This window comes from Apodemus sylvaticus, chromosome 5 (assembly GCF_947179515.1).
Source record: "Apodemus sylvaticus chromosome 5, mApoSyl1.1, whole genome shotgun sequence".
Lineage (NCBI taxonomy): Eukaryota > Metazoa > Chordata > Mammalia > Rodentia > Muridae > Apodemus > Apodemus sylvaticus.
The window spans coordinates 4,581,172-4,605,903 of record NC_067476.1 but is presented as its reverse complement, the minus strand read 5'-3'; the positions used below and the strand labels follow the sequence as shown (position 1 = coordinate 4,605,903).

General features: G+C 52.0%; 3 protein-coding genes across 3 annotated transcripts; 1 reads left to right on the top strand and 2 right to left on the bottom strand.

Moving 5' to 3' along the window:
* The first annotated feature begins 11,288 nt into the window (after positions 1 to 11,288).
* LOC127684089 (mitochondrial pyruvate carrier 1) lies at positions 11,289 to 12,120 on the top strand. Its single transcript, XM_052181055.1, has one exon. It carries the CDS (start codon positions 11,318 to 11,320, stop codon positions 11,645 to 11,647), a length of 330 nt encoding a protein of 109 aa, XP_052037015.1. The 5' UTR covers positions 11,289 to 11,317; the 3' UTR covers positions 11,648 to 12,120.
* A 988-nt stretch (positions 12,121 to 13,108) lies between these two features.
* On the bottom strand, positions 13,109 to 15,941 carry Lcn10 (lipocalin 10). Its single transcript, XM_052184673.1, has 6 exons — positions 15,834 to 15,941; positions 15,087 to 15,226; positions 14,624 to 14,694; positions 14,320 to 14,427; positions 13,625 to 13,723; positions 13,109 to 13,137 (listed from the first exon to the last, which is right to left on the bottom strand). The coding sequence occupies exons 1-6, from the start codon at positions 15,939 to 15,941 to the stop codon at positions 13,109 to 13,111; spliced, it is 555 nt and encodes a 184-aa protein (XP_052040633.1).
* A 34-nt stretch (positions 15,942 to 15,975) lies between these two features.
* Positions 15,976 to 22,385, bottom strand: Lcn6 (lipocalin 6). Its single transcript, XM_052184672.1, has 7 exons — positions 22,235 to 22,385; positions 21,926 to 22,065; positions 18,859 to 18,929; positions 18,097 to 18,207; positions 17,797 to 17,898; positions 17,538 to 17,563; positions 15,976 to 16,116 (listed from the first exon to the last, which is right to left on the bottom strand). Exons 1-7 carry the CDS (start codon positions 22,325 to 22,327, stop codon positions 15,976 to 15,978), a joined length of 684 nt encoding a protein of 227 aa, XP_052040632.1. The 5' UTR covers positions 22,328 to 22,385.
* Between the last annotated feature and the right edge of the window lie 2,347 nt (positions 22,386 to 24,732).

Sequence of the window (24,732 nt, the reverse complement as noted above, 5' to 3'; positions counted from 1 at the left end):
GACCTGTGCCCACTTGGCACTAACCATGTCCCTCCTGTCCCTCTCTCATGGCCAAACACACATCCATCATGGAGCTGAAGGTGTTGTTGTTGGGATCTGATGAATATCAAATCGGTGTCACCAGCAGATGAAGAAAGACACACAATGCCCCAGAAGGTCTGTGTCACCCGAGTGTTGTGCTCACAAAGAACCCTGGTGGATAAGCAACTCACGTGCCGGGAAGGAGAACCAGACTTCCCTTCACACCCCTGCCCTGCTCCAGCCCATGGCTGCCCTGAGCTATGCTCCATGGGACATGGCTTCTGACCTCCTGCTGCTGAGAACCAGGCTGAGCTTCACAACCAGAGACCATCTGCTGGGTCCCAGATGACTTGGCCCCTGCCTGGGGACTCACTTCATTGTCCCTTCCCTGCATGGATAACTCACTTCAATTTGCATGAAAGGGTGGACATAAATTCTTGAGCGGAGTCAGTTTCGACACCATCAGGGTAGACCCCATGCCACTAGGGAACACCAGGACCCCTGACCCTCTCCATCCTGCACTGAGGCCAGCCGTGCTCTCTACAGAGCACTTCTTACTCTCAGATGTCTTGGTCCCTTTTCACTGACCGGCCATTGCTCATCTACTGAACCCCAGTTAGGGTGCAGTTTCCATACATCTCAACTGTAAGTAAACTGTATGAAGAATTCCAGCCACACATTAGGGTCATGAGTATGTGTCCCCTAAAGGAATCAGTGAAAGGGCTCACGTCTGTGACTCAAGGGGGTTCATGTCCAACAAGGGGACTTGACCTTCTGATGCTGGGTCATCTGAGGGCCCTCTGAGAGGACACGTGCAAAGACAGGGCTGCCCTGATGCAACTGAGGTCCATGTGATTCGTTTCTTGCCATCTTGTGCCCTGACATGGGATGGAGAAGCAGGCTCCATCACAGCCTGTCCTGAACCAGCCCTGTGCTCCTGTTGAACTTCTCGTCTCTGGAGTCCACAGCCGTCCTTCTCATTGTCTGAGCACCCACAGGCTCTCAACACGGCCAGGTCTCATTCCCTGCAGACAAATGGATATGCGAGGCACCATGAGTCCACGTGCCGGCCTGTGTTCTGAGTTCAGTGAAGGCTGCCCTGGCTGCCCTGGCTTCTGGCCTAAGTCCAACTTCCCTCCCAATGGGAACTCTGCCTTCCACTCCCCACTCTGCAGTTCCTGGACTTGGCCACCTGCCCCGAGACACAGAAGGTCATCTCTGGAGAAGGGTTTCAGTTCCTGTGGGGCTGTCCACACTCCACGGCCCTGGAGACAGGTGCTGGTCCCACAATGGCATCTTTGTGCCTCTCTGGACCAAAGGTTGACAGGCTCAGTATCCATACACAATATTAGTGAGGACTCTGTGATAAGCCCTGGACTGCGCTGAGGAGCTGGCACGGCTCGGGTTTTGATGTTAGTATAGAAGGTAATGGGCGGGAAGCCTGTCATGTTGGGTGTGAGAGGGTGGGGCTGGTGCTCTTTATGATAGATCAGGAAGCAGGTTAGCAGTTCTGTATCATGGGAGAGATCTCTGTACCTGTCAGGTTGTCCCTCACACCATGCACGAATCATTCCCGTAAGCATGTCCCCACATAGGCCCATGTGTCAGTCCTTGAACAGGAGATCAACATGCACACGTGATTAGCAGAGCCAGGGACATCTTCAGTTCACTGCTGACTTGGGCAGTGTCTGAAAGTCGAAGGCTGAAGCTCACAGCTCCCTGAACCTGTGACAGACATTTCTGACATACTGACAGCCTCGCAGCTTCCTAGTCCAGTGCCTGCATCCCCCTTCTGGGTTTTCCTAGCACTTGGCCTCGATGAGCAAAGGTGAAGTAAATTTATTACGCTGTCATGTGGGATCTGAAGCATCCTCCAGAGGTTTGAGTGTTGAAGACTAATTCCCAGCTAGTGGCCCTCTTCTGGAGTGTTCTGCAGACTGAAGGCTCAGGGCTGGTGGAAATGAGACTCAGAAAGCACATCCTTCAGCTGAATCCTGCTCTAGCCGAGTCTTACCAGACTCAGAAAGACAAATTCTGCAAGGGTGACTGTGTGTGGGAATGTGGAGTCTGAAGGAAGTACGTCATGGGTGCTGGAAAGACAAATGTCACAAACATCTCTTGTGGAGAGTACACATTCATCTCATTTGGACACATCTTTTTTGTCAGGTCTACTTCAGAGTTCTTGTCTATCTAGCTGAACTGTAAACACATAAGGCCATGCAGGATGCAAGTCACCCTGGCCTCAATGGGTCCCAAATGGCTTGCTATCAAGATGTAGCCCACTACAGATTCCCAGTGAATTTCGGAGGTTCTGCAGCTAGCCCACCTGCACCTGCAAAGGGAGCCAGGCTTCTGTGTGCCAGGCAGCATGTGTGCCTTTCTCTGTTTGCTATCTCTGACCCCTGACCCCGGCAGATGCCCTGGGCCGCAGCCACCATTTCCCAGCAGGTGTGATGGAAGCCTTGTGGAGGGGATCCCACCCCCAACCACCTCCTCCAGCAGCCTTGAGCGATGCCTTGGCTTTGTCTACACTTGTAGTGTTCAGTGTCCATTGCATAAGCCACCCGGGCTCTGTCTATTGTGCAGTTCTGCTTCTTGATTGAACTCTGATTTGTGTAATTATAAATTATTTAAAAGGTCATAAATGTTATGGGGAACATCAAATGGAACACATCGTACAGACAGTGTTGATACAGTGGGTGTTTGATTGTTAAGTTGAATTGTCTGAGCCAGCCTCACCGGCGTGTCATTTGACTGTGGTGGAAGAACATTCAACGTGGGAGGAACGCAGGGTACAGACCTGGGGGAGTGAGCTGAGCTTGTTCCAGGAACAGAGTGAAGGGCAGGATGTCTAGAGCAGGTGACGCCTGTGAAGAGCGGCCAAAGCCCAGGTCACAGAGAGGGCAGGTCAGCAAGGGCAGCTGTGGGCCATCAGGTAAGGACATTAGCTTTTTCTTGAGAGAAACAGAGAGACCTGAAGGGCTTTGACCCAGCACAGTGTGCACAGTTTCAGAGTCCTTCCAGGTGTTATACTAGAACTATACAGCTGGAAAGGTTGCATTGAACGATTCCGGCCAGAACAATAGTGTGATGTTACCTACCTGGGAAGAACAAAGAATGGACTTATATACCTACCACCACAGAGAGAAAACAGGGAAGAATATGCAAAATAATTTTTATATAATGGACCACAAACAACGAAGGCGTTGAGTCCTTGGGGTGACTTACAATATGAGGTCACTCTTGTCACAGCATCTTGAAACCTGTGGGGAATTTGAACAACAGAGAATGTGGGCAACAGGGCCAGGGTCTAGCTGAGTGGAGGATACAGTGGTGGGACTTGAGGTCAGGACTGCACTATGTGAGACTCAGGGAGAAAACCCCCACATGCAGGAAGAACCCCAGAAATATGTCTGCCACGGGCTCCATGTACAACCAGGAAAGTGCCAGAAGCAGAAACAGCTCCTCACATGGGGGACGGAAGGATGACCTCAAATTAGAAACAATTCTAAGGACTGTCAGAGAGCTCCTGGCAACAAGGCAAGGACTCCTGAAGGAGTTGAGACAATTCAAGGGGAAAGAGCAGCTTCAATCCATCTCTGGGAGAATCGACAGCCACCCACTCAGACCTCAGAACAGTTAGAGTGATGTGGATGCCAGGGAGAGGGAGGAGCAGGATAGTGAGGAGTCGGGGGACATGAGGAGCTCAGCATGGCCATGCACCATCTGCTGGACCATGGCAGGACCGCTGATGACTCCGCCTGAGGAAGAAGGAGCCATGACAGGCAACAGGATACATCCTAGCTGTAGCAACTGACCTTTCAAACCTCAGCAAAGGACACATAGCATGCAGAAGTTGTTGCCCCAAACAACTGGGCAGATTTTCCATGAAAGCCAACCTCACACCTATGACACGCTGGCTTCAGACGCCGTGGCTCTCCTACAGGGAAGTGAGTCTCCATTACACAGCTATCTGTGCCTACGGAAAGCCAAGCTCACATCTGTGACACGCTGGCTTCAGACGCCGTGGCTCTTTGACAGGGAAGTGGGTATGAGACAATGTGTTCCATTTTCTGCTGTCTATGGAGAGCTCTGCCTTCACCTGGCTTAGTCTCCTTGTAAGGAAGCGAAGCCTGGAGCTGATTCTCAGCCCCAGCTCTCATCGTCGTCATAGTCGTCGTCATCGTCGTCGGGTGATCCCTGTGGTGTGCCCTGTCACAGAGATGGAAGCCAGAGGCTGTGTCTCCTCAGGTCTGGTTTCCTGCCCTGAGCATTTTCCAGACCTACAAGTGTTTAGTGTGTGTCAGAACTCCATTCCTTCTGTGGTTCACTGAAGCCCTCCCCAACCCCTGCCAAAAAAACCATAAACCTAAAACCAAACCATGTGTATTCATTTACTCTTCAGTTGACAAGCACAGAACCCACCACGGGCTTTTTAGGAAATGTGCTACAGTGGACCTTCACATACAGGTTTTCGTGTGTTCATCTGCTTGTCAGTTGACAGACACCTGCATGGATGCTACCATGCTACTGTGGGCGGGCCTTCACATACACATATTCATGTGTATTAACATTCTCAGTGTACATGCTCCTGGGTACAGAGCTGCCCAGTCAGGATCCCTATCCATCCTGACATCTAGAGAGCTGGAAGGTGGCTTGACACAGTGACTGTACCATCTTACAGTCCCATGTGTAAAGTTCAAGGGTCCCCATTTCTCCAGGGGCTTGGTAACACTTAGGGTTGCCCCTGTGTTGTTGCCTGACATGAACTTGAAGATCCACCTGCAAACGTTTACAAAACCAAACCAAAATTAATCTCACCATAGTGACCCAGTGGGAAATGTTAATTCAATCTTTGACATTTACATAAGAGTGATTCCCAGTAGCCACTGTCCCTGGTAACCCCCAGGATGTACCCCTTCATGTGTATAGGCACTCCAAGGAAGTAGCTCCTTGCAAGTCAGAACAGCAGAGCAAGCTACAGGGCCAGACAGAAGGCAGAAACCTCTGGGCATTGGTTGACAAGTGGATGGATAGGCAGATGAAAAGATGGATGGACATTGCAGGAATGAGGAAATGGATGAAATTCTGGAAACCTCGGTCTAAGCAACTCCTCTTTTAAGGGGAAGGGAGTTGCTAGCTTCAGCTCTGGCCCTGAACAAGGTCACATTGCCTGTTTGTACATGCCTGGAGTCATTCCCCACCTCTGGGCTCACCTTGCCCTGGAATGCTAGAGATAAGGGTCCCTTTGGGTGAGGCAGGCACACAGTATGCCCCTAAAGGCTCTTCCCTCATTCCTCTTGCTCCATTGAGCATTGTAGGCAGTGATGCCCCCAGTGGTCATTTCCAGAACTGCACCCAAAGCTTCTACACCAAGAATCAAAACCCTCAGTTGGGTGTGGTTGGTTGCCTTCCAGGAACCGAATTCCCAGGAGGCAAAAGATCCTGTTGTGCAAGCTTCCGAAGGAAGGGCGGGCTATCAAAGACTTATTTCTCAGCTCTACGGACCCCTGGTCATCCAGGTCTCTCAGGAGTCCTCTTCACATGACCCTGGCATGAGGACCCTGTGGTGTCACTAGGGCTTGGGAGAAACCCAAAGGACTGTCCCAGAACCCTCCAAGGGAGCACAATCCTGGGATCCCAGATTTTGCCTTGGAATCTGTAGAGTTGTAAGGTGTGCATTTCTTTTGTTTTGAGCAGCCCAGGTGATAAGAGTTGTTTCTGCAGCTCCGGACCTCCTGCAGTGGTTGGGCAGGTTGCAAGGCTGGTCAGACCTGCTACAGGCTGAACAGTCCCTCCGGTTCATGCTTCTGAAAGCTAGACCCTCATCCCCAGATCTGGGGTACCATCAAGTCTCCTGCCACAGTTCCTCCCCTAAAAGGTTCATTAGCCTGTCTCTGGCTCTGTGGAACTGTCGGGCTCCCCTTTAGCAAAGAGGAAGAATGTTTCCATAGTGCATCAAAGTAACTGGACTAGCAGAGACTTGCGCCTCTCTGGTGCCTTCCAGAACTAGAGGAAGACTGACCAAACTTGTGAATCTGCCACTGTGGCTTTTGGCCATTCCCTACACTGGAGACCAAGATGCTCTATTCAACCTATTCAACCTAGACACCCCACTACCCAACCTAGATCCCCACTACCCCAACCTATACCCCCACTACCCAACCTAGACACCCACTACACAAACTAGATCCCCACTATCCAACCTATACCCCTACTACCCAACCTATACCCCCACTACCCAACCTATACCCCCACTACACAACCTACACCCCCACTACACAACCTACACCCCCACTATACAACCTACACCCCCACTATACAACCTACACCCCCACTACACAACCTACACCCCCACTACACAACCTACACCCCCCACTACCCCAACATAGACCCCCCACTACCCCAACATAGACCCCCCACTACCCCAACATAGACCCCCACTACCCAACCTAGACCCCCCACTACCCAACTTACACCCCCACTGCCCAACCTACACCCCACTACCAACCTACACCCCTACTATCCAGCCTAGACCCCCATTACCTAACCTATACCCCCACTACCCAACCTACATCCCCACTACTCCAACCTAGACCTCCCCCACTACATAATAGAGTAATTGGAAAGCAGAACCTTCTAGCATCCCCTCTTCCACTGCAAGCCAGCATGGCTGGCTCTGCTCTGAGCTAGAGCTGGAACGAGCAGAAGTGTATTTGCACAGGTGTGTGCATGTGTAAGTATACATGCATGTGTATGGGTGAATATGCTTGCATGTAGATGAATGTGTGTATTATATAAGCATGTTATACATGTGTGGTTATTGTGAACATACCTGTAGTTGTGTAAGTTTCCAAGTACACATATGCACATTCTGCATATATGCATATGACTGAATATGTATGTAGGTAAGCGTGCTGTGCACAAGATGGGGTGTGTGCTATAGCATGTATCGTCATGAAGCTCTGCATTCTGTGCCTATACATCAGATGTGCTAATGGAGCTGTTTGTCAAGATGCAATGCACCCATAACATGGGTGCTTACTGCTCTGTGTGTATGAGTGTGTGTGCGTGTATGTGTGTGTGTGTGTGTGTGTGTGTGTGTGTGTGTGTGTGTGCAGCTGTCTGTGGCATTCACTTTTGTAGTCTCTGCAGAATGAAGTCATTGAGATCTGCTCCTGCCCTGGGAAATGCAGAAAACCCCACCCTGGGAAATGTAGCCAGGACTTTGAGGAAACTAAGCCAGGTGGTAGGGATGGGGTTCAGGGGGACACATTGATCTAGGAAGCAGAAAGAGATCCTGGAGGCTCTGGACCTGTGGGCTGAGCTCAGAATAAAGCCTGTCTCTTTTGCAGAGCAGGGCCATTAGGGCATCCTCCATCAGAACATAGTGCCCAGTCCTGTGAGCAAGGCTCCCTTTGTCTTCCCAAGTTCCTCCACCTTCAGACAGGAAGGGTTTTCATTGCCCCCCCACACACACACACACTCAAAATGGCCAAGTGGGAAGAGGCTGTGCCAGAGTGTCCTCCTCTCAAGAGACCAAGTCCCCAGGCAAAGTTGCGAGCCTGGCGGTTACCTATAGTTCCCCCATGTGTATGAGTCAGCTGGAGATACTATAACCAAGGACCCTACACAGAGGCCTAAACAGCATTTATGTCTCAATGTTTTGGAGGCGATAGCCCAAGAGGACTCCCATATAATGAAATTCTGAAGAAAGCCTCCTCCCAGATGAGAGGGTGACGGGGTAACTTCTCACTGTGTCCTCATGTGCCAAGGCACTGATTCCCATAAGGACCCACCTCAACCTCATCCAATACAAATCTTCCCACGGGTACCTCTCCACATATCATCCCACTGCAGGCCGGAGCTTCACGAGGGGACACCTGTGAGCCCCTGAGCCCCTCCTCATTTGTCGTGTCACTACATCAAGCATAGGCTCACCTATATGTGTTGCTGAAGTTCAGACCGCGCCACCGTCCTTCACTTCAAGCTCCATGGGCAGAGACAGGAAAGGACTCTTCAAATTGCACCTTACTCAGAGAGCAAGCAGGGAAGCGGGAGACAGCCTGGCCTGGGCTCGCTCCCTCTCCCTCACACTCTCTCTGGTATATTTTATAGAAAACTGGGACAAAGGCATTAATCATCCCAAAGTCTTGTCCTTCTGGCCGGGTGGTCAGCCTTGTCTCCGAGATTTGTGACCTTGTGCCTTTCCCCTTCTGTTCCTGTCCCTGCTCGTTGAATAGTCTCTGGAGTAACAGGCGGCGTTACTATGCTATAGCACTATGGTAATACGTGCTCACCCATGGGCTGACATGCGTGGCTCTCTTTCCAGACACACACCAGCGGGAGAGCCCCAGCTCTGCTGCTGCCTCTGTGAAACAAGGCGGGGAAATGGCGTTTAAAACACTCCTGAGGCCACAGAGACTGTGAATCTCTTCCCAGGGCCCTGAAGTAGATTTAACCTTACCCGGCTCGTGTGAGAACAAGGCTATTGCAAACAGCATTAGGATCTGCAAGGCTGCCTCTGTGTGATTTGAGACAACTCTGCCCCCACCCAACTGACTACTTCAAGGGAGGTTACTTTCAAGGATAGAAGAACAGATTCTGTGAGTCCACCCTGTGTGGTACATGCAAACATTCAAACTTCCTGACTGGCCCATGTTCCAGCCTCTGGGACCTTCCATGCTTCCCTCCTCCCAAAATCTCCTTCTCCTCCTCTTCCTCTTCCTCCTCCTCTTCCTCTTCCTCCTCCTCATCTTCCTCTTCTTCTTCTTCCCCTTCCCTTTCTCCTCCTCTCCCATCTCTGGTAGGGCCCAGCAGGCAGGACAAGAGGAGTCTGAGGCCCCTAGAACAGGGTGCTCTTACCCACCCTGATGAAACAACAGTCTAGAGATTGTTAAGGCTAACTGGTAGGGCATGGTAGTCCTTTGCTCTGCAGTGGCCACCCTCTGTCAAATATTAAGGACCAAAGATATCAGAAGAAGAGACGGGAATCCCAGGCTCAGCTCCCCATGGTACACCTAGGCCTTAAGGGGTGCTCAAGTCCCCACCATACTTAAACCCTGGGTCCTTCCCCTAGGAGGGTTAGGTCCATGCCTATTGTTGGCTGCCATCCCCCCACCAGACTTAGGTTTTAGATCCTTACCAGGAGATCTTGAAGCCACGCCTTACATCGACAGCCTTCCTCTGAGTACGGGCTCCTGGGCTTCTGTTTTCATGCATAAGCCAAAAATTATGTGTAATTGCCCTGGACCCAAAAGGCTGGTAAAGAGCACACTTACAGTAATGAACTGAAAACACGGCAGGCAAGTACCTTACATGGGAGCCACCTGGTAAAAACTGCAGATAGTACAAACAGAATCCTGTGTCAGTCGACATGATCAGTCACATCACAAAGGACACAATCACCCACTGTTGATACTCCTGCCAAAAGTGTTTAAGCAAACCCAGCCACTGGCAGAACAAGCCTTGGGGGCCATTGGATGGATTCACACTGCAGTGTGTAGAAACATCCTCACGCCCCAGGCAACAGGGCGGCCAATGAGAACCATCACATTAAGCAATGGGGTCAAACTAACCCCAAATACAGCTCCGTTCTACAACACCTCAGTGGAAGACTTGAAAAGACCAAGCTAGCCCCATGTGATTTAACTGTGTGTAAAGGCTACTCACACAGTCTGGCCAGCAGACACTCAACCATTAGGAAAAGACAACTGGCCATGTGCTCATCAGGATGGGGGTCCCAGAACATCACCATAGTCGTTGGGTGTAGACAGCAAGGCCTAGAGACACATCTGAGAACTTCCTAGACTGTGGAACTCCTCCTCCTCCAATTTTGCTTCTCCTTGCAATTTTGCTCATTCTATGTGCCAATATTAGAAATACAGAGAGGCTACTCAGTAAATAAAAGGCTTGCTGCTAAGCCTTATGACCTGAATCCCATCCTAAGATCCACATCTCGAAAGGAGAGGTCTGAGGGCCAGCACTGTTGGAATCTTTTACCCACATGGTAGGGTCAAAGTGGAATACAGCTATAACAATGACACATCGGCACCTGTGGCGGACTTTCTCGGGTACAGGGAGCCTACCTTGCTGAGGAGCGACCCACATTGGGGAAAAGCAAGTGACCTTGGCCATGATGGTCACTTGAGAAGCTGAGAGCTAGCCCAGCGCCAGGCAAGCTGGCCCCAGAGGTCTCCAGAAGAGGGCTCCTGCTGTCCCTGCTCCTTGTAGCTGAACATGGCTAAGAGGTCAGGGGATTAAGAGCTGTGGCCACGGCCTCTGTGGAAGTCAGCATAGAGATTCCTAAACACAGAAAATAGAACTACCATCTGAGATCTCCTAGGAACATACCCGAAGGCCTCTAAGTCAGCACACTGCAGCAAAGTGTAGCTCTGTCTATTGCTGCACCATTTGCAGTAGCCAAGATGCAGGTCCACCTAGATGCCATCAAGATGAACTGGCAGAGAAAATATGGCGTGCTACACAAATGTGGGACACACTCACAAAAGAATTTTATTCAACCATAAACAAGAGGGAAATAGTGACATTTTCAGCAAAATAAATGGAAGTAGAGATTATTATATTGGACTGAATAAACCAAATCATAAAGAGAATACACTCCCTTGACCTCATAAGCAGTCTAGATTTTTTATGATTTGTATCATCTACTGAAGGTTTGTGTGCATCTGCATGTGCAGCTCCCCTTATGGCCAGAAGATGGCATCAGATCCTCTGGAGCAGTTAGCTGAGGCTGTGAGACTGGCTTCTGGGAGCTGAACTTGAGTCCTCTGGAAAAGCAGCAAAAGTGCTCTTAACCAGAAAGCCATCTCCCCAGCCCCAAGGTCTAGATTCAAATTGTGTGTGTGTGTGTGTGTGTGTGTGAGAGAGAGAGAGAGAGAGAGAGAGAGAGAGAGAGAGAGAGAGAGAGAGAGAGAGAGAGAGAGAGAGAGAGAGACGAAAATAGGAGACCAGGAAAATGTAAGAGATTGCCAGGGACTGGAGAGATGGCTCAGCGGTTAAGAGGGCTGCCTGCTCTTTCATAGATTCCCAACACATACATGGCAATTCACAACTGTCTGTCTGTAACTCCTGTCCCACACAGACAAGCATGCAGTCAAAACACCAATGTAAAATTTAAAAAAAAAAATCAATAAATTCTTGAGAGAGAGAGAGAGAGAGAGAGAGAGAAGGAGATCCAGGTTGAAACAGAGAAAGGATTGTGGAATATAGGAATATACACGGTTTGAAAGCAAAAAATGGTCTGGGGAGCTGCTTCTCCGCCGACCGCACGGCCATGGCTGGAGCGCTACTGCGCAAAGCGGCGGAATATGTCCGGAGCAAGGACTTCCGCGACTATCTCATGAGTACGCACTTCTGGGGCCCAGTTGCCAACTGGGGTCTCCCCATTGCTGCTTTCAATGACATGAAGAAATCTCCAGAGATTATCAGTGGGCGGATGACTTTCGCCCTCAGTTGCTATTCTCTGGCGTTCATGAGATTTGCCTACAAGGTGCAGCCTCGGAACTGGCTTCTGTTTGCGTGCCATGTAACTAACGAAGTAGCACAGCTCATTCAGGGCGGACGACTCATCAGCTTCGAGATGAGTAAGAAGCCATCTGCGTAGCAGTGCAAGGACCAGCTCGAGAAAGGGCCAGCTCCAGTCCCTGCTGCAGCCACAGATCACGTCAGCATGAACAGTCGTGCTGAGGGGAAAACACAGAACGCTATCTTTATGACCATGCCAACATTATTGAATAGCCGAGAGTCTCTAAACCAGCTCTCTGCTGCCTTATCAATGCTAAACTTTATTTGTCTTCATCAAGAGTAGTTCAAAATATGCAACTAATTTAATAATTTTGAATGATGGTTTTCTCTATAGCAATCTGTAGTAATATGTATATTATCTATTGGGATTTGTGTAATAAAAACATCTAAGGGAACAAAATTTTATAACACAAGCATTTAATGACAATAGTGTAACCCTCAGTTGGTCACATGTCTACACATAATTTCCAGTGATAACAAGTATCGGTGTTTTCCACATGTAATTCAGATCTGTACCTTAATGGCAATAAATGGTTTAAATATTTACTAAAAAAAAAAAAAAAAAAAAAAAAAGAAAGCAAAAAATGGAAAGCAGTGGGGGAGGGGCTGGAGAACAAGAGGGGGAGGGGTAAGAGAAGAGCACAGTAATATGGCAGCACTTGGCAGCACTTGGCACACATCTTTAATCCCAGCACTAGGAAGGCAGAGGCAGGCAAATCTCTATACATTTGAGCCCAGCCTTGTCTACATGGTGAGTTTTGGTTTGTTTTAGCTTGGTTTTGGCTTTGGTTTTTTGAAACACAATCTCTCTATGCAGACCTGGCTATCTTCAGACTCACTTTGTAGACCAAACCGGCCTTGAACTCACAGAAATCCACCTGCCTCTGCCTCCCAAGCGCTGGGCTTAAAGCCTGAGCTGCCACCACCCCGCTACGTAGTGAGTTCCAAGCCAGCCAGGACTCACTCACAACAAAAATAAACAAAAAAATACATATGAAAAAAGAAAACTTTTAAAAGATTTTTATTTTTAATTGTATGATTTTTATTTTTAATTGTATGTACAAGCGGGCAGGTTGACCACGTGTGTGCAGTGCCCACAAAGGCCGGAAGGTGTTGGATCCCCTTGAGCCGGAGTTTGGCCGGTTGTGAGCCACACAGTATGGAGGCTGGGGCCTGAACCTGCCTTCTCAGCCATTTGCTCTCTTAACCACTAAAGCCATCTCTAGCCCACAAAATGAGAAAGTCTTTTTTTAAAAGAAAAGAAGGAGAAAGGGGCAGGGGGAGCCTGAAGTCCGTTTTGGCCTCCCCAGGGTGAAGTGATAGTGAGTTCCAGACTCAGCCTCCAGGGGAGTCCAGGACCCTGCAGGGCCAGTGGACCAAAGAGAAAGCCATGAGCACCGCCCAGAGGGAGTTTGCTGGGATTGGAAGATGCAAAGGCTCTCTGCAGCCAGCCAGCCACGGAATGTCACAGCCATCACCTGGAGTAGCATTCCCAGGGTCTGGAGGACTCTCAAAGGGCTAAGCAGGAGGCGGCTGGTTGTCAAGGCCGGATCGTGTGTGCACAGGAATCTGTGGGCAAGGACAGAGATGCTGAGAGGCCTGGCTGCCACCCTGTCATGAATCCAAAGGAGGGTCCTTGCCTCCATCACCCTGGATTCTAAAGAGGGCAGAGGTGTGTAGCCGCCATTCTCAGTGTTGGAGTCTATACACTCTAGGAACCATCACTGTTTGCATGGGGCCCTGGACACCCAATGCTGGCAGGAAACCTACAGGTTCAGTGGGGAACCTACATTTGGGCACTTCCACAGCTGATTTTGCAGACACATGGCTATGCACAGAGAAGTGCACGCGCGTACACACACACACACACACACACGCACACGCACACGCACACGCACACGCACACACACACACACACACGCACGCACGCACACACACATGCACGTGCGCGCGTGTGCACACACACACACACACACACACACCCCTCCTGGATGGACCAGCTGTCTCACAGGACAGAACAAGAACAGGAGAACGAAAGCCCGAGGCCATGTGGTACCGTCTTTCGGAAGGATGGTGGCCTGCTTGGTGAGCTGCAGAATATAGCAGGTGTCCAGGAATTCTCGCAGACTCAGGAAACTAGAGATGTTCTGTCTGTCTGCAGTTGGAGACAGAATTGGCACAGCAGGGTTCCCCGTATGACATTTGGAGGGCTGCATCCTGATCTTCCGTGCCCCCTCTCACTGTCATTCTGCCCCTACAGTTCACTGTAGCCATCCCCGGGCTCATCCAGGCTTTGCTGTTTGTTAAACATTCCTCTGCTCTCCTCTTTCCCTCGCTGTAGCCCAGGCTGTACCCTCCTCCCCAGCATGTCACCTCCATCCACCCTCCCCAACACTTTCCCTAACACTCCTTTGTCCCCACAGGATCCAGCCACCTAGTCCTTGGACAGCACCCCAACGCACTCACGCATGCTGTCTCTCGCCGCAGCTCCTGCATCTAGACCCCTCCTGGTGATAGTCTCCCGTCTACGTACTCCATTGCCACCACCTCCAGCACTAACTACCCACAGCAAGCTCCACTCTCCAGCCCCTCTCAGACCACCCTCACCAACCAGCCTCTCCACCCCTGGTTAGCCAGCCTTGCCTGCCAGCCTAGTCTTCCCTTCCCCTCCCCCCACTCTGTGTCTGTGGTCCCCAAGCAGTCCACCCTCAGGGCTCTGACACTCAAGTTGATTCTGCACACGGTACTCACTGAAAAGCAGCAGGCTCTTGTAGTTGTTGCCTGCACGCCCCAGGCGGAGGTATACCAGGCCATATGTGTAGTCCGTGGACAGCACATGGAAGCCCTTTACCCCCTTGACTGCAAGAGAAGCGCCAGTGGTCACTGGTGCCTGCACATCCGCGCCCACCCACAGTACAGAGCCCTCACTGACCTCTCTTCCCAGGCCAGGCCATTCCAAGGAGCTCTGGAGCCACAGCCCGCCTGCTCACCCATCCTGGGTGTCTGGCCTGCCTGCCACGTGCTCCGTTTTCCATGGCCCAGGTGTCCTACTCACGGGTGTTCCTGAACACAGGTCTCTTCCTGTCTTTCTTCAGAGTCACCTCCCTAGACTGGCATCCCTGAGGTCTGGAGGACAGATACTGTGAGCTGCAGCCAGAGGGCCCTTCTTAACCACTGGCCGCCACCTTCTGCAGCCAACTTCTCCCAGGCTGCTTGCCCTCTGTCCCGAGAGCCCAAGGGTGGGAGGTGGGGAGGCAAGGTGGCCAGTCTGGAGGAGAATCTTCTCATCCGGGCAAAGGCCTGCCCGGAGCTGAGAGACACACTCCCAACACCCTCTCCCTTCCACCCACCATTTCTTCCCAATTCACTCCTTGGGTTTTAGGGGACAAAGAGGTAGTGGAAGCATCTGACAAGGCTGTCTCCTCCCAGGACTCCACACTGCTTCCTGTGGGCTGAGGGCAGACCCTGGCTAGGCTGCGAGGGTGTACCAGGGCCACTCCCACATCACACCCGCTCACCTGCTGAAGGCGATGGCCACCCTGAGCTGGCCTGTTTTGTGCATCTTGACCACAGATGCCCCCAGCTTCCTCTTGTCTCTAGGCGGCAGGAAGCCCTGGGTGTCGGTGGCAATGGCAATGATGTACCAGAAGCCTGAGAACTGGCAAGGCATGGGGAAGGGCAGTGTGAGCGCTGCCCCATGATGCCTGTCCAAGCTCCCAGCCAGAGAGCAGACCCAGTAAGTGCCCACATCACACATGTACACACCTACAGGGGAGTACTGCCCTGTCTCAGACTAGGCCGAAGCCTGGGCTGGGTCCACCTACCCACCTCAGAGGCTTCTTCCCTCTTGGCCTCCCTGTGACAGGAATGCTCAGTCCTTCCACTTGCCCCTGAGCCACTAGCCACCAGCTCTTCCCTGCGGCCAATCCCTTGCTCCTAATAACTCTGTGATTGTGCGCGCTATTCCCACTGTGGGGCTAGCCGCTGTGCCCGCAGTCCTGCTTCAGGACAGAGCTAGTGCTCTGCTCTCCGCCCTGCTGCTTGCTCCTCTCACAGCCTTAGCTCCGTTGTAGAGGTGTCTGTGAAGGGGCCCGAGGGCTAGGGCCATGGTGGGAGAGAACGGGCAACCAACACAGCTGGCCTCAACAGCTACCCTGTCTGCCCTCCTGCTGGGAACATTACCTCAGATGGTCTCCCAGCTGGAGCTGGTCCTTGCCATCTTCAGTCCTAGCACCTAAGAGAGGCACCGAGGGCCGTGGGCTTACCTTGCTCCAGTTGAGGGTCTGGGCCTCCTTAGGGAAAACCTCCTGTGTCCAGGACCCGACGGCCAGGACCAGGGCTATGGCCAGGGCCAGCTCCAGCTCCAGCTCCATCCTTAGCTCCGGCAGCTCAGTTTAAACCTGTGTCTCACTGCATCTGCCCTGTTGTAGGGTAGGGGTGGGTCCTGGTTGCTTCCGTGGGTGGGGAAGAGGTAGGAGGTGTGGCTTCAGGCAGTGTCCCTCCTTCTGAGGGCTTCAGCCTGGCCATCGTTGGCTGCCTGGGAGGCCCCTGAAGGTGGACACCCCAATGTTCTCAGAAGCTGTACGGAGGCTGTTCCTCATATCCCTCACTACTGAGGGGCTAGAAGTACACACACGTGCATGCTGCTGCTGCCCGGAAGGCCTCACCTAGCTCTGGTGCCTTGCGGCTCTCATAACCCAGGTGAGAGGCAGAGGCCTAGAGTGTCTGAGACTAGCCTCTTGGGCCTTTATGCACACAGAACCGCAGGGAGGGAAGCAGTAGCAGCTAGGCATAAACTTTGGACTCCCTTCCTGAGGCTATCTAGAGAGCCTGAGGGGATACTGATGCTCTTCCAGGGCAGGGAAGAAATGGGAGGCTCATGTGTGCACAGGCTTTGACCCTCGCCCCACCCCACCCAGGTGTGTTACTTTCTAATGCATGACATCATTCCACCATTTGCAGACCTGAGATCCCATTTGTAATGAGGGCCTGCAGGCTCATGCCTCTGAGGGTTCCACCACCACCATCGCCCCCATGCCCGCTCCTGGCAAGCAGTAAAGCCACGGGCAGAAAAAGAAAAGCTAGAGCCCTGGCTGTGTCTCCCTTCAGGAAGCTCACGGACACTGACCTCCCCTGCTCGACTGACTGGATTCAGGGTCCTCCTGCTAGGCGGCCTGTGGATGCTAACCCGCTAGGCGGCCTGTGGATGCTAACCCGCTAGGCAGCCTGTGGATGCTAACCCGCTAGGCGTGGTGGGGGCATCTGTGCTCTCCTACTATGCGGCACTCAGTTGCCTCCCTGCTCAGAAGGCATAGATGGTTGGATTCTGATAGTCCAGTGGCTGCCTTAATGATGTCCTGACCTATTCGGTGTAGCTCTTGCCTACCCAGGCTCCTCAGCCCTGCCACTCCGGGGCTATTTTTGCCCCCCCCCCCCACCCAGTGAAAAACTACCAGCCCTGTCTTTGGGCTTAAGAACTCTAGCAAGGGAGTTCTTCGAATTCTTTTCTCTGTGAGCTGGCTCTGAGGTTCCACAGTCTGACCTCTGGCGATGTCCTCTTCCACAGCACAGGGACCACCCCAGGCCCAGAGAAGACAGGTCATGGCAGGTTTACTTGTGAAATCACTTTATTTTCCACCCAAGTGAGGCCTAGGGGAGCAGCTATCCAACACCAGGACCATCAGCCACCGTGCAAAGACAGTGCCTGCCCACCTCCACCAGGATGCCAGGATGCGGTAGTGCTATATCCAGGGTGTGGCACTCACTGAAAACCAGGGCAGGTGTTGGGTCAAGCTCATGACAGCCATCGTCCCCACCTTCTGTCACCTTCCCCCCTCCCCCCCCTCCCCCCCCCCCCCCCCCCCCCCGCAGAGCCATGGCTCCACAGGCTTGGAGGGCGGTCCACCCAGAGCCTCAGGCTCCTCCTGCTCTCCAGGGAGCCAAGAGTGATTCACAGAAAGGCGGCCTACCTGGAGGATCTTGTGTGCACAAGTAACTGTAGAAGAACCAAGCCAGTTGTGAGAATGGGCTGTAGCGTCTTCCAGAACCCTACCCACAAGCCTCTTTTAAAAAAGCTGTCCACACAAGCCTGACTGGGACAAGGCATAGGTGATCCCTTGAGAGCCACAAGTCAGGGAAAGCAGGTGATGTGCCAACCACCACCCTGGTCACTCCTTATGTGCACCAGAGCTTCCTGTGCTCCCTGAGGCCCACGCTAGCAACACTCACAGTCCTTCTGCAGCTGAGCCTGCTGTTGAGACAAGAAGCCCAGACCCTGGCTCCATTTGGTAAACATCTGCACGGCCTCGTGGCTGGCCATCTCTGTCCGACCTGGGCATGAAGGAGCAGCCTCTGAGAGGCGGCCAGAGTGTGGCTGTGACCCCTGCCCCTTTCTTCCAATCCCTAGCCAACTTCAGGTTGCCTAGGGTCTTGGCCCTGTATGTTCCTCACTAGGGGCTGAGGTCACAGAGCACTCACCTGGGTCTGGAGTGCCAGGGACCCTGAGCAACCTTGCCAGACCCCACTTACTGTACAACTCCACTGTGTTGAAGACCTCATCCCCAAATTCCAGTTGTGTGAAGACAACAGCATAGTCTTTGAAGTTAGTGCCCAGTACCCGATAATCCAATATACCCAGAGCTAGAAAGCAAATGAAAGATCTAGGAGTAGCAAGGGGAGCAGGGCCATCATGCCAACCAGGTGTGGAAATGGGATTGGCCATTAAGATGGGAGCAGATCCAGGATAAGACCTCATCCAACCTTAGCAGAGGTCTCAAGCTCTGTCCCCAGGTCCCCGACCCTACATTGTACCAGCAAGAAGCAGTTACTGGGGGGGAGGGGGGAGGTAGTTATTGGTTGCTAATTGGCAAATGGACAGCTGAGTGTTTGTCCCATCTCAGCCTGGGGTAACTAAAGACCAAGTGGGTCACCCTCCCCAAGTCCTATCCTATCGGAGGAAGAACACTACTAACCATGCACCCCTCCTTCTGAACCCACAAAGGAGTCCCAGGATGGAGACTCAGCCCCCCTCCCCAGGCATCTGGGCACACAGGGATGGGGATCCAGATCTTAAGACCTCTGTTCAGGGGCCTCTTATCCCACTGAGTGTTGATCCCGAGGTCCTGACTGCTGGATCCTTTAGCTGCCCACATTGCTGTGCCAAGGGCTCTGGAGCAGAGTGACCTCCTCTCCACCAGGCCTGGCCCTGCCGACCACAGCGTGAGAACACACAGCGGGGCCCGCCTTCCTGGCAATGCTCTGGTGAGCAGGACCCAGGAGCTTCGTACTCACAGGGGTTCTCAAACATCCACTGGGAAGTGTGCTTCAGCAGCTCCACAGTGCTCTGGTGACACCCACCCGGCCTAGGAAGAACGGGAGAAGGGCCTCTCAGAGCCACAGCTAGTCCACCAGTGGGGAAGGCCTCACCTCTTCCATGGTGCCAGGGTTACCCAGAAACCCCACCCTAGGGTCTGAGAAGCACTTTATTTTCCAAGGGACCCATACTCTTAGGTGCTAAGGACTCGAGAGACATCAGCCTGCAGTTCAAGTGAGAAGCCACTGTCTAGAGTCCCCATGGTGTCTGACTCTGAGATGAGAAGCCACAGAGGTACAAGAAGGTCTGCTGGGTAGACCAAGTGGCTTCAAAGATGGCTGGGAACGAGACGCCTGCAGTGGAGTCGCTGGGGAGGTTCTGAAAGAAGGCAAGCTGGGACCCCAGCAACATCAGGCAAGCAGAGATCCAGGGGCAGAGCAGACAACTAAAATAACACAGAGAGCTTACCCAGACACACATCTATGACAACGGTCATAACTCAACAGTGTGAGGCTACACAGCCTGAGTGTGCCTCACATCTCTAGCCCAGACCAAATTCTAGAAATATCAGAAAGAGAAAGAAACCCCGTCCCTACATCATGGCACATAGAACCCTCAGAAGTGGAGGCTGGCATACATCCAGTGCAAAAATAAAAAACATTTAATAGAAAAAAGGTTTCCCTCCGGCCTGGAGAAATAGCTCAGCAGTTAGGAGCACACACTCGCTGGTCTTTGCAGAGGACATAGTTTCGGTTCCCAATACTCACATTGGGGCTCACACCCATTTGTTACTTCAGTACCATGGGATCCGATGACCTTTGCTGACCCCTTCAGATACCAGGTACGTACATGGTACACAGACATGCATGCAGACAAAATGTTCACACACATAAAATATTTTGAAAAAGACCCCCACCCCTGACATCAGAAAATCAAACTGGGAAATATATTTGTAACTAGTTTTTATCACAGACTAACTAATTGCTTAAATTCCCCTTTCTCAAAAACAAGTAAGAAACATTGTAGAGAAACAAATATGCAGAATATTTAAAGAGAGCTCACTAGGAAGGAAGCAGAGAAGGCCTCCACATGTTTGAGCTCTCTGCATCGGGGCACGCACATTGCTGGGTGGTGAGCCATCTACACCGACACTCCTAGCATGGAGAGGTGGAGGCATGGGCCCACCAATGACAACCGGGTGGGCTCTGTAGGGAGGTTTCTCAGGGGTCTCCAGCCCTTGGAGGTGGGGACAGAAAGCACAGAGGAGGTATCACTTGCTGGGGAGGGGATGTAACATCCAGTATGACTGGGTGGTACAGTGTAGATCTGCAATGTCCCCATAGGCCTTGTGTAAACCTGATGCCTCTGTCAGTACCGGAGGGAACAAGCAGAGCCTGGTGGGAGGAAGTTTGGCCCCTGGAGATGTGTCCTTCCAAGGGAAATTGAGATGCCTCGTTTCCTCCTCCCCCTCCTCTCTTCTCTCTCTCTCTCTCCTTCCTAGCACCATGAAGCTACCTGCCTTTCCCATGTGTCCTCTACCATGATGGTCTAAGCTACTAGAGTCTCAAGGCAACAACAGGGTTAGTGGTAACCAAGGACTGGAACCTTTGAACTCATGGACCTTCCATCCTTAAAAACTGTTTATCTTGGGTATTTTGCCGTGGTGATGAAATGCTACCTCCTGGGAACAAACTTTCCGTTTGGGAAGATGGTAGTGTGGGAGGCGAGAGTGGTCGCTATGACACAAGGTGACAAAGTATTCTATAAAGTAGGAGTCACAAAACAAAGGCCCTGGCTGACCAAAACAAGGTGGAAGAAATGGACTCAGCTGCCTGCCTTTACAGAGTCCAGTTATTAACTTCCCAATGCATTTTCATAGAACAACAAACAAAGAACTAATAGAATAGAGGACTCTCCTGAGACCCATTCCACCCTGCGTGGGCCCAGATGCCTATGAGGGTTTTGTTCTGCTGGCCTCACAGGAACCCACCCACCATTCGCTTGTTGAGCAACTTAGCTAGATATGTGGTCTGGTGTTCATAAAGCAACACGGAAGATGCACCTTAACTGAGACCTCTCTGCCCCTGCGCCTCCATGTCTTCCCGAGTCCATAGGTGAAAGAGGCCCTGCTGTCCCCTTCTCGAGCAGGCGTAGGGGACCAGACGTAGGGGACTACTCACGGACTACTCATGAGGAGAGAAAGGCTTTCTCTGAGTCCCAGGCTGCCTCAGTGCCTCAGGTCCTCACTGATCAGCCAGCTTGCCAGACCAGTTGAGCCACATTTAAGAGACATTGATCCTAGCCTGGCAGTGGTGGCAAATGCCTTAAATCCCAATCCTTGGAAGGCAGAGGGAAGTATACCCCTGAGTCCAAGGCCAGCCAGATCCAACAGTAGACTATGGTCGCTCTACAGAACAAATTCCAGGACAGCCAGGGCTATGCAGAGAAACCCTGTCTCAAAGAGAAAAAGAGAGACAGAGACAGAGAGAGATAGAGATGAAGAATCAGAAAGAAGCAGAGACAGAGTGAGATTCCACTTCCCCACCACTCCTACCAGGTCCCCCAGGGCCTGCTGTGTGTGTTACTCTACTAGATAAGGACAGCTTGACCCCCACAGGCCACCAGCATGAAGCCTTGATGACCTCCTTCCTGAAGAGATTGATTCTATGACCACCAGGTGGCCCTGAGGACCAAATACATGAACCAACGTTCACAGGCTCCAGAAGACTCACAGAGAAAAGGGCCCGCACGCAGACCAAGGCCAGCCAAGCCATCAAGAACAAAGGCGTAGAGAGGCCAGGGACACAGATTGAAGTGGCTGGCAGAATGTGAATGAGCCAGAGTTCAGTGAGAGGAGGAAGTGCAGCAGATGCAGAGAGCATACACTCTAGGGAGCTCAGGGGAAGGAGGAGAGTGGCCTGGGCCCAGGGGGTCAGGGAGCCTGCTCTGGAGAGCACAGCAGTGGGGAACACGGGTGCCTGCCATGCATCCTGAGCTCCCAGGGAGACAAACCCGCAGCCCCCTTCTGAGGGGTTACCAACTCACCCATGCCGAGAGGACTGAACTCTCAATTTGTTATCTGGAGTAAGAGTCACCACGACACCTTCCACATTCTTCATGTCCTTCTCCGCCATGAAGTCCTTTGCACGGGAGGCCACGGCCAGGACGTACCAGGGCCCGAGGAGCTAGAGAAAGCAACAGCTAGGACACCTAGCTGTCCTCCCTCAAATCTCCCTCTGTCGCACAACTCCAACTCCCCCATCAGCTTTTACACACTGACTCTAGGGACCCAGAAGCTGTGTGGCCTCAAAGGCGGCCCTGGCTCCTAGGCCTGCTGCCCAGAAAGGCCGGTACCTGCTTAGGATCCAGCCTCCCCAGCCACACTGCCTGCAACCAGGGCATAGAGACCAACGCGAGAAGAGCAGCAGTCAGAAGGATCGCCTTCATTCTCCCAGAGGTGCAGGCACACTGCACGGCGGGCCAGGATGTACCCTCCAAGCAGGAAACAGTTTATATCTCTGAGTGCCTTGGTGTGGGTGGCCACCAGCTACCTGGATATCATCCCAATCTTTCTCAAAGCCAAATTACTCAGGGTGAAGGAGAGCACTGTTAAACTGTGGTGACCTTGGAGCCCAGCTCAGACCAATGGCAGAGCCGAGAGAGGCCCGGGAGCCTGTTCTAATCAATAGAACAGTGCCAACTCCATGTCTGTCCACACCTTCTTTCCAGGGAAAGTTCTGGAGTAAGCTGGCCACCTTGCCTCCTTCCCAGCTGAGTCTGTTGTTCACCAGCAGGCCAAGTAGGCCAGAGTACTGTCCTTGACCAAGCAGGTTAAGTCACGTCCTGGCTGGTCAAGCTCAAGTTGTCTGTCCAGAAACTGCTGTCTCGGACATCCTTTGTGCCAACCATTAAGAGCATAAAAGGCTGCCTCTAAGTAAGCAAGCCTCCGTCGTCGCCCACACTGGCCCTCACAAGCTTGCATTTTGTTGGCCTGTGTCCTTCCACTGGCTCCAAGAGCCAGCCCCGCAGCCAGATTGACCTGATCACTCTGTTGCCATGTCTGCATCTGTCCATTCTCCATGCATCTCTGGCTGGGGCAAAACCACCTGAGGCCAGACCCTTAGGCCCCTCGGAAGCAGTCCGCAGCCTGGACTACCCACATCAGATCACCGGAGTGCGGAGAGCAGAAGCTGTAGGTGGAAGGGTGGGGAATTCCGCCTCCAGCCAAGGCCTTGGCCTCATGCTCCCTGAGATTTGCTCATTTATTCACTCAACCATTATCAAGAGGTTCTGCAGAGCAACAGGATTGTGGACACTCAGCACCCGTCACAGAGCAAACTGAAACTTACACTTTGCCTCCACATGCCCACCACCATCATCTCTAGCCTTACTCCAAGCCAGACATGAGAACCTGTCCACAGCTTGATTCTCTGTAGAAAAGAGATCTAATAAAGCTCCCAAGTCCCCGCTGGGGACAGACTCCTCCAATAAAGGTGAACAGGAATAAATCAGAACCTGTGTAAGTGTCAGCTACTTGTTATATTTCTCTCAGTAACCCAGAGTCAGGCCTTGATCCTGGGTTAGGATGGCTCCTGGCTGCTAACTTCCTAGACTCCTGTTAGAAAAAAAAAAAAAAAAAAAAAAAGCCAGCCGGGTGGTGGTGGCGCACACCTTTAGTCCCAGCACTTGGGAGGCAGAGGCAGGTGGATTTCTGAGTTCGAGGTCAGCCTGGTCTTCTGCTCAACACTGTCTTTTGTTTTTTTTTTTTTTTAAGACAGAGTTTCAGTGAAGCCCTGACCATCCTAGAACTTACTAGGTAGACCAGGCTGACCTCCAACTCAGAGATTCGCCTGTCTTTGCCTCCCAAGTACTGAGATTAAAGGCATGCGCCACTACTGCTTGGCTCCTGTCACACATTTTCCAGCCAGAACACAAATGCCTAAGACTGCAGAATAAGAAGCAGCAGACAGGAAAAGCAGGCCATGACCCTGCCTGGCTCCTCCCAGGCAGACTGAACACAGCTCTGAGGATGTGCAAAGGCGCCTTTGCAAGTTCTCAGAGAGCGTGACAAGTGGGTAGGTAAGTAGGTGTCTGTGGAGAAGTTGGTCAGGGTGGATTACTGTAACTGAATTTCTTCACCATCTTACAAAAATTATGCCCTAAAGGAAATTGCAGCCACACTAGCCATGAAATACATTGTCAGGCAGTGATGGCACACACCTTTAACCCCATCTCTCAGGAGGCAGAAGCAGGCTGATCTGGGGTGAGACCAGAGTCAAGCCTGGTCTACAGAGGTCCAGGACAGCCAAGACTACACAGAGAAGCCCTGTCTTGAAAAACCATAGACAGAGAGAGAGAGAGAGAGAGAGAGAGAGAGAGAGAGAGAGAGAGACAGAGAGAGACAGAGACAGAGAGACAGAGAGACAGAGAGAGACAGAGACAGACCGAGAGAGACTTAGTTAGGGTTTTACTGCTATGAACAGACACCATGACCAAGGCAACTCTTACAAGGACATTTAATCAGGGCTGGCTGATAGGTTCAGAGGTTCAGTTCATTATCATCTAGGCGGGAGCATGGCAGCATCCAGGCAGGCATGGTGCAGGAGGAACTGAGAGTCCTGCATCACCATCTGAAGGCTGCTAGCAGAATGACGGCTTCCAGGCAACTAGGGTGAGGGTCTTAAAGCCCACTCCCACAGTGACACACCTACTCCAACAAGGCCCCAACCTCTAATAGTGCCACTCCCTGAGCCAAGCACATACAAACCAGGACAGGAGGGGGCGAGGGAGGAAGGAAGAAAGGAAGGAGGGAAGGAAGAAAGGAAGGAGGGAAGGAAGAAAGGAAGGAGGGA

What these genes read in the sequence shown, in the direction of transcription:
- LOC127684089 (XM_052181055.1), top strand. Translation starts at nt 11,318, where the DNA reads ATGGCTGGAGCGCTACTGCGCAAAGCGGCGGAATATGTCCGGAGCAAG.
- Lcn10 (XM_052184673.1), bottom strand. Translation starts at nt 15,941, where the DNA reads ATGGAGCTGGAGCTGGAGCTGGCCCTGGCCATAGCCCTGGTCCTGGCC. An exon ending in GTGGCCATCGCCTTCAGCAG is followed by an intron (nt 14,695 to 15,086) that starts GTGAGCGGGTGT and finishes TCTGTCCTCCAG; the next exon opens with ACCTCAGGGATGCCAGTCTA. An exon ending in CAAGAGCCTGCTGCTTTTCA is followed by an intron (nt 13,724 to 14,319) that starts GTGAGTACCGTG and finishes CTCCAACTGCAG; the next exon opens with ACAGACAGAACATCTCTAGT.
- Lcn6 (XM_052184672.1), bottom strand. Translation starts at nt 22,327, where the DNA reads ATGAAGGCGATCCTTCTGACTGCTGCTCTTCTCGCGTTGGTCTCTATG. An exon ending in GTTCAGTCCTCTCGGCATGG is followed by an intron (nt 18,930 to 21,925) that starts GTGAGTTGGTAA and finishes CGTTCTTCCTAG; the next exon opens with GCCGGGTGGGTGTCACCAGA. An exon ending in GTGCACACAAGATCCTCCAG is followed by an intron (nt 16,117 to 17,537) that starts GTAGGCCGCCTT and finishes GTCCACCTTCAG; the next exon opens with GGGCCTCCCAGGCAGCCAAC.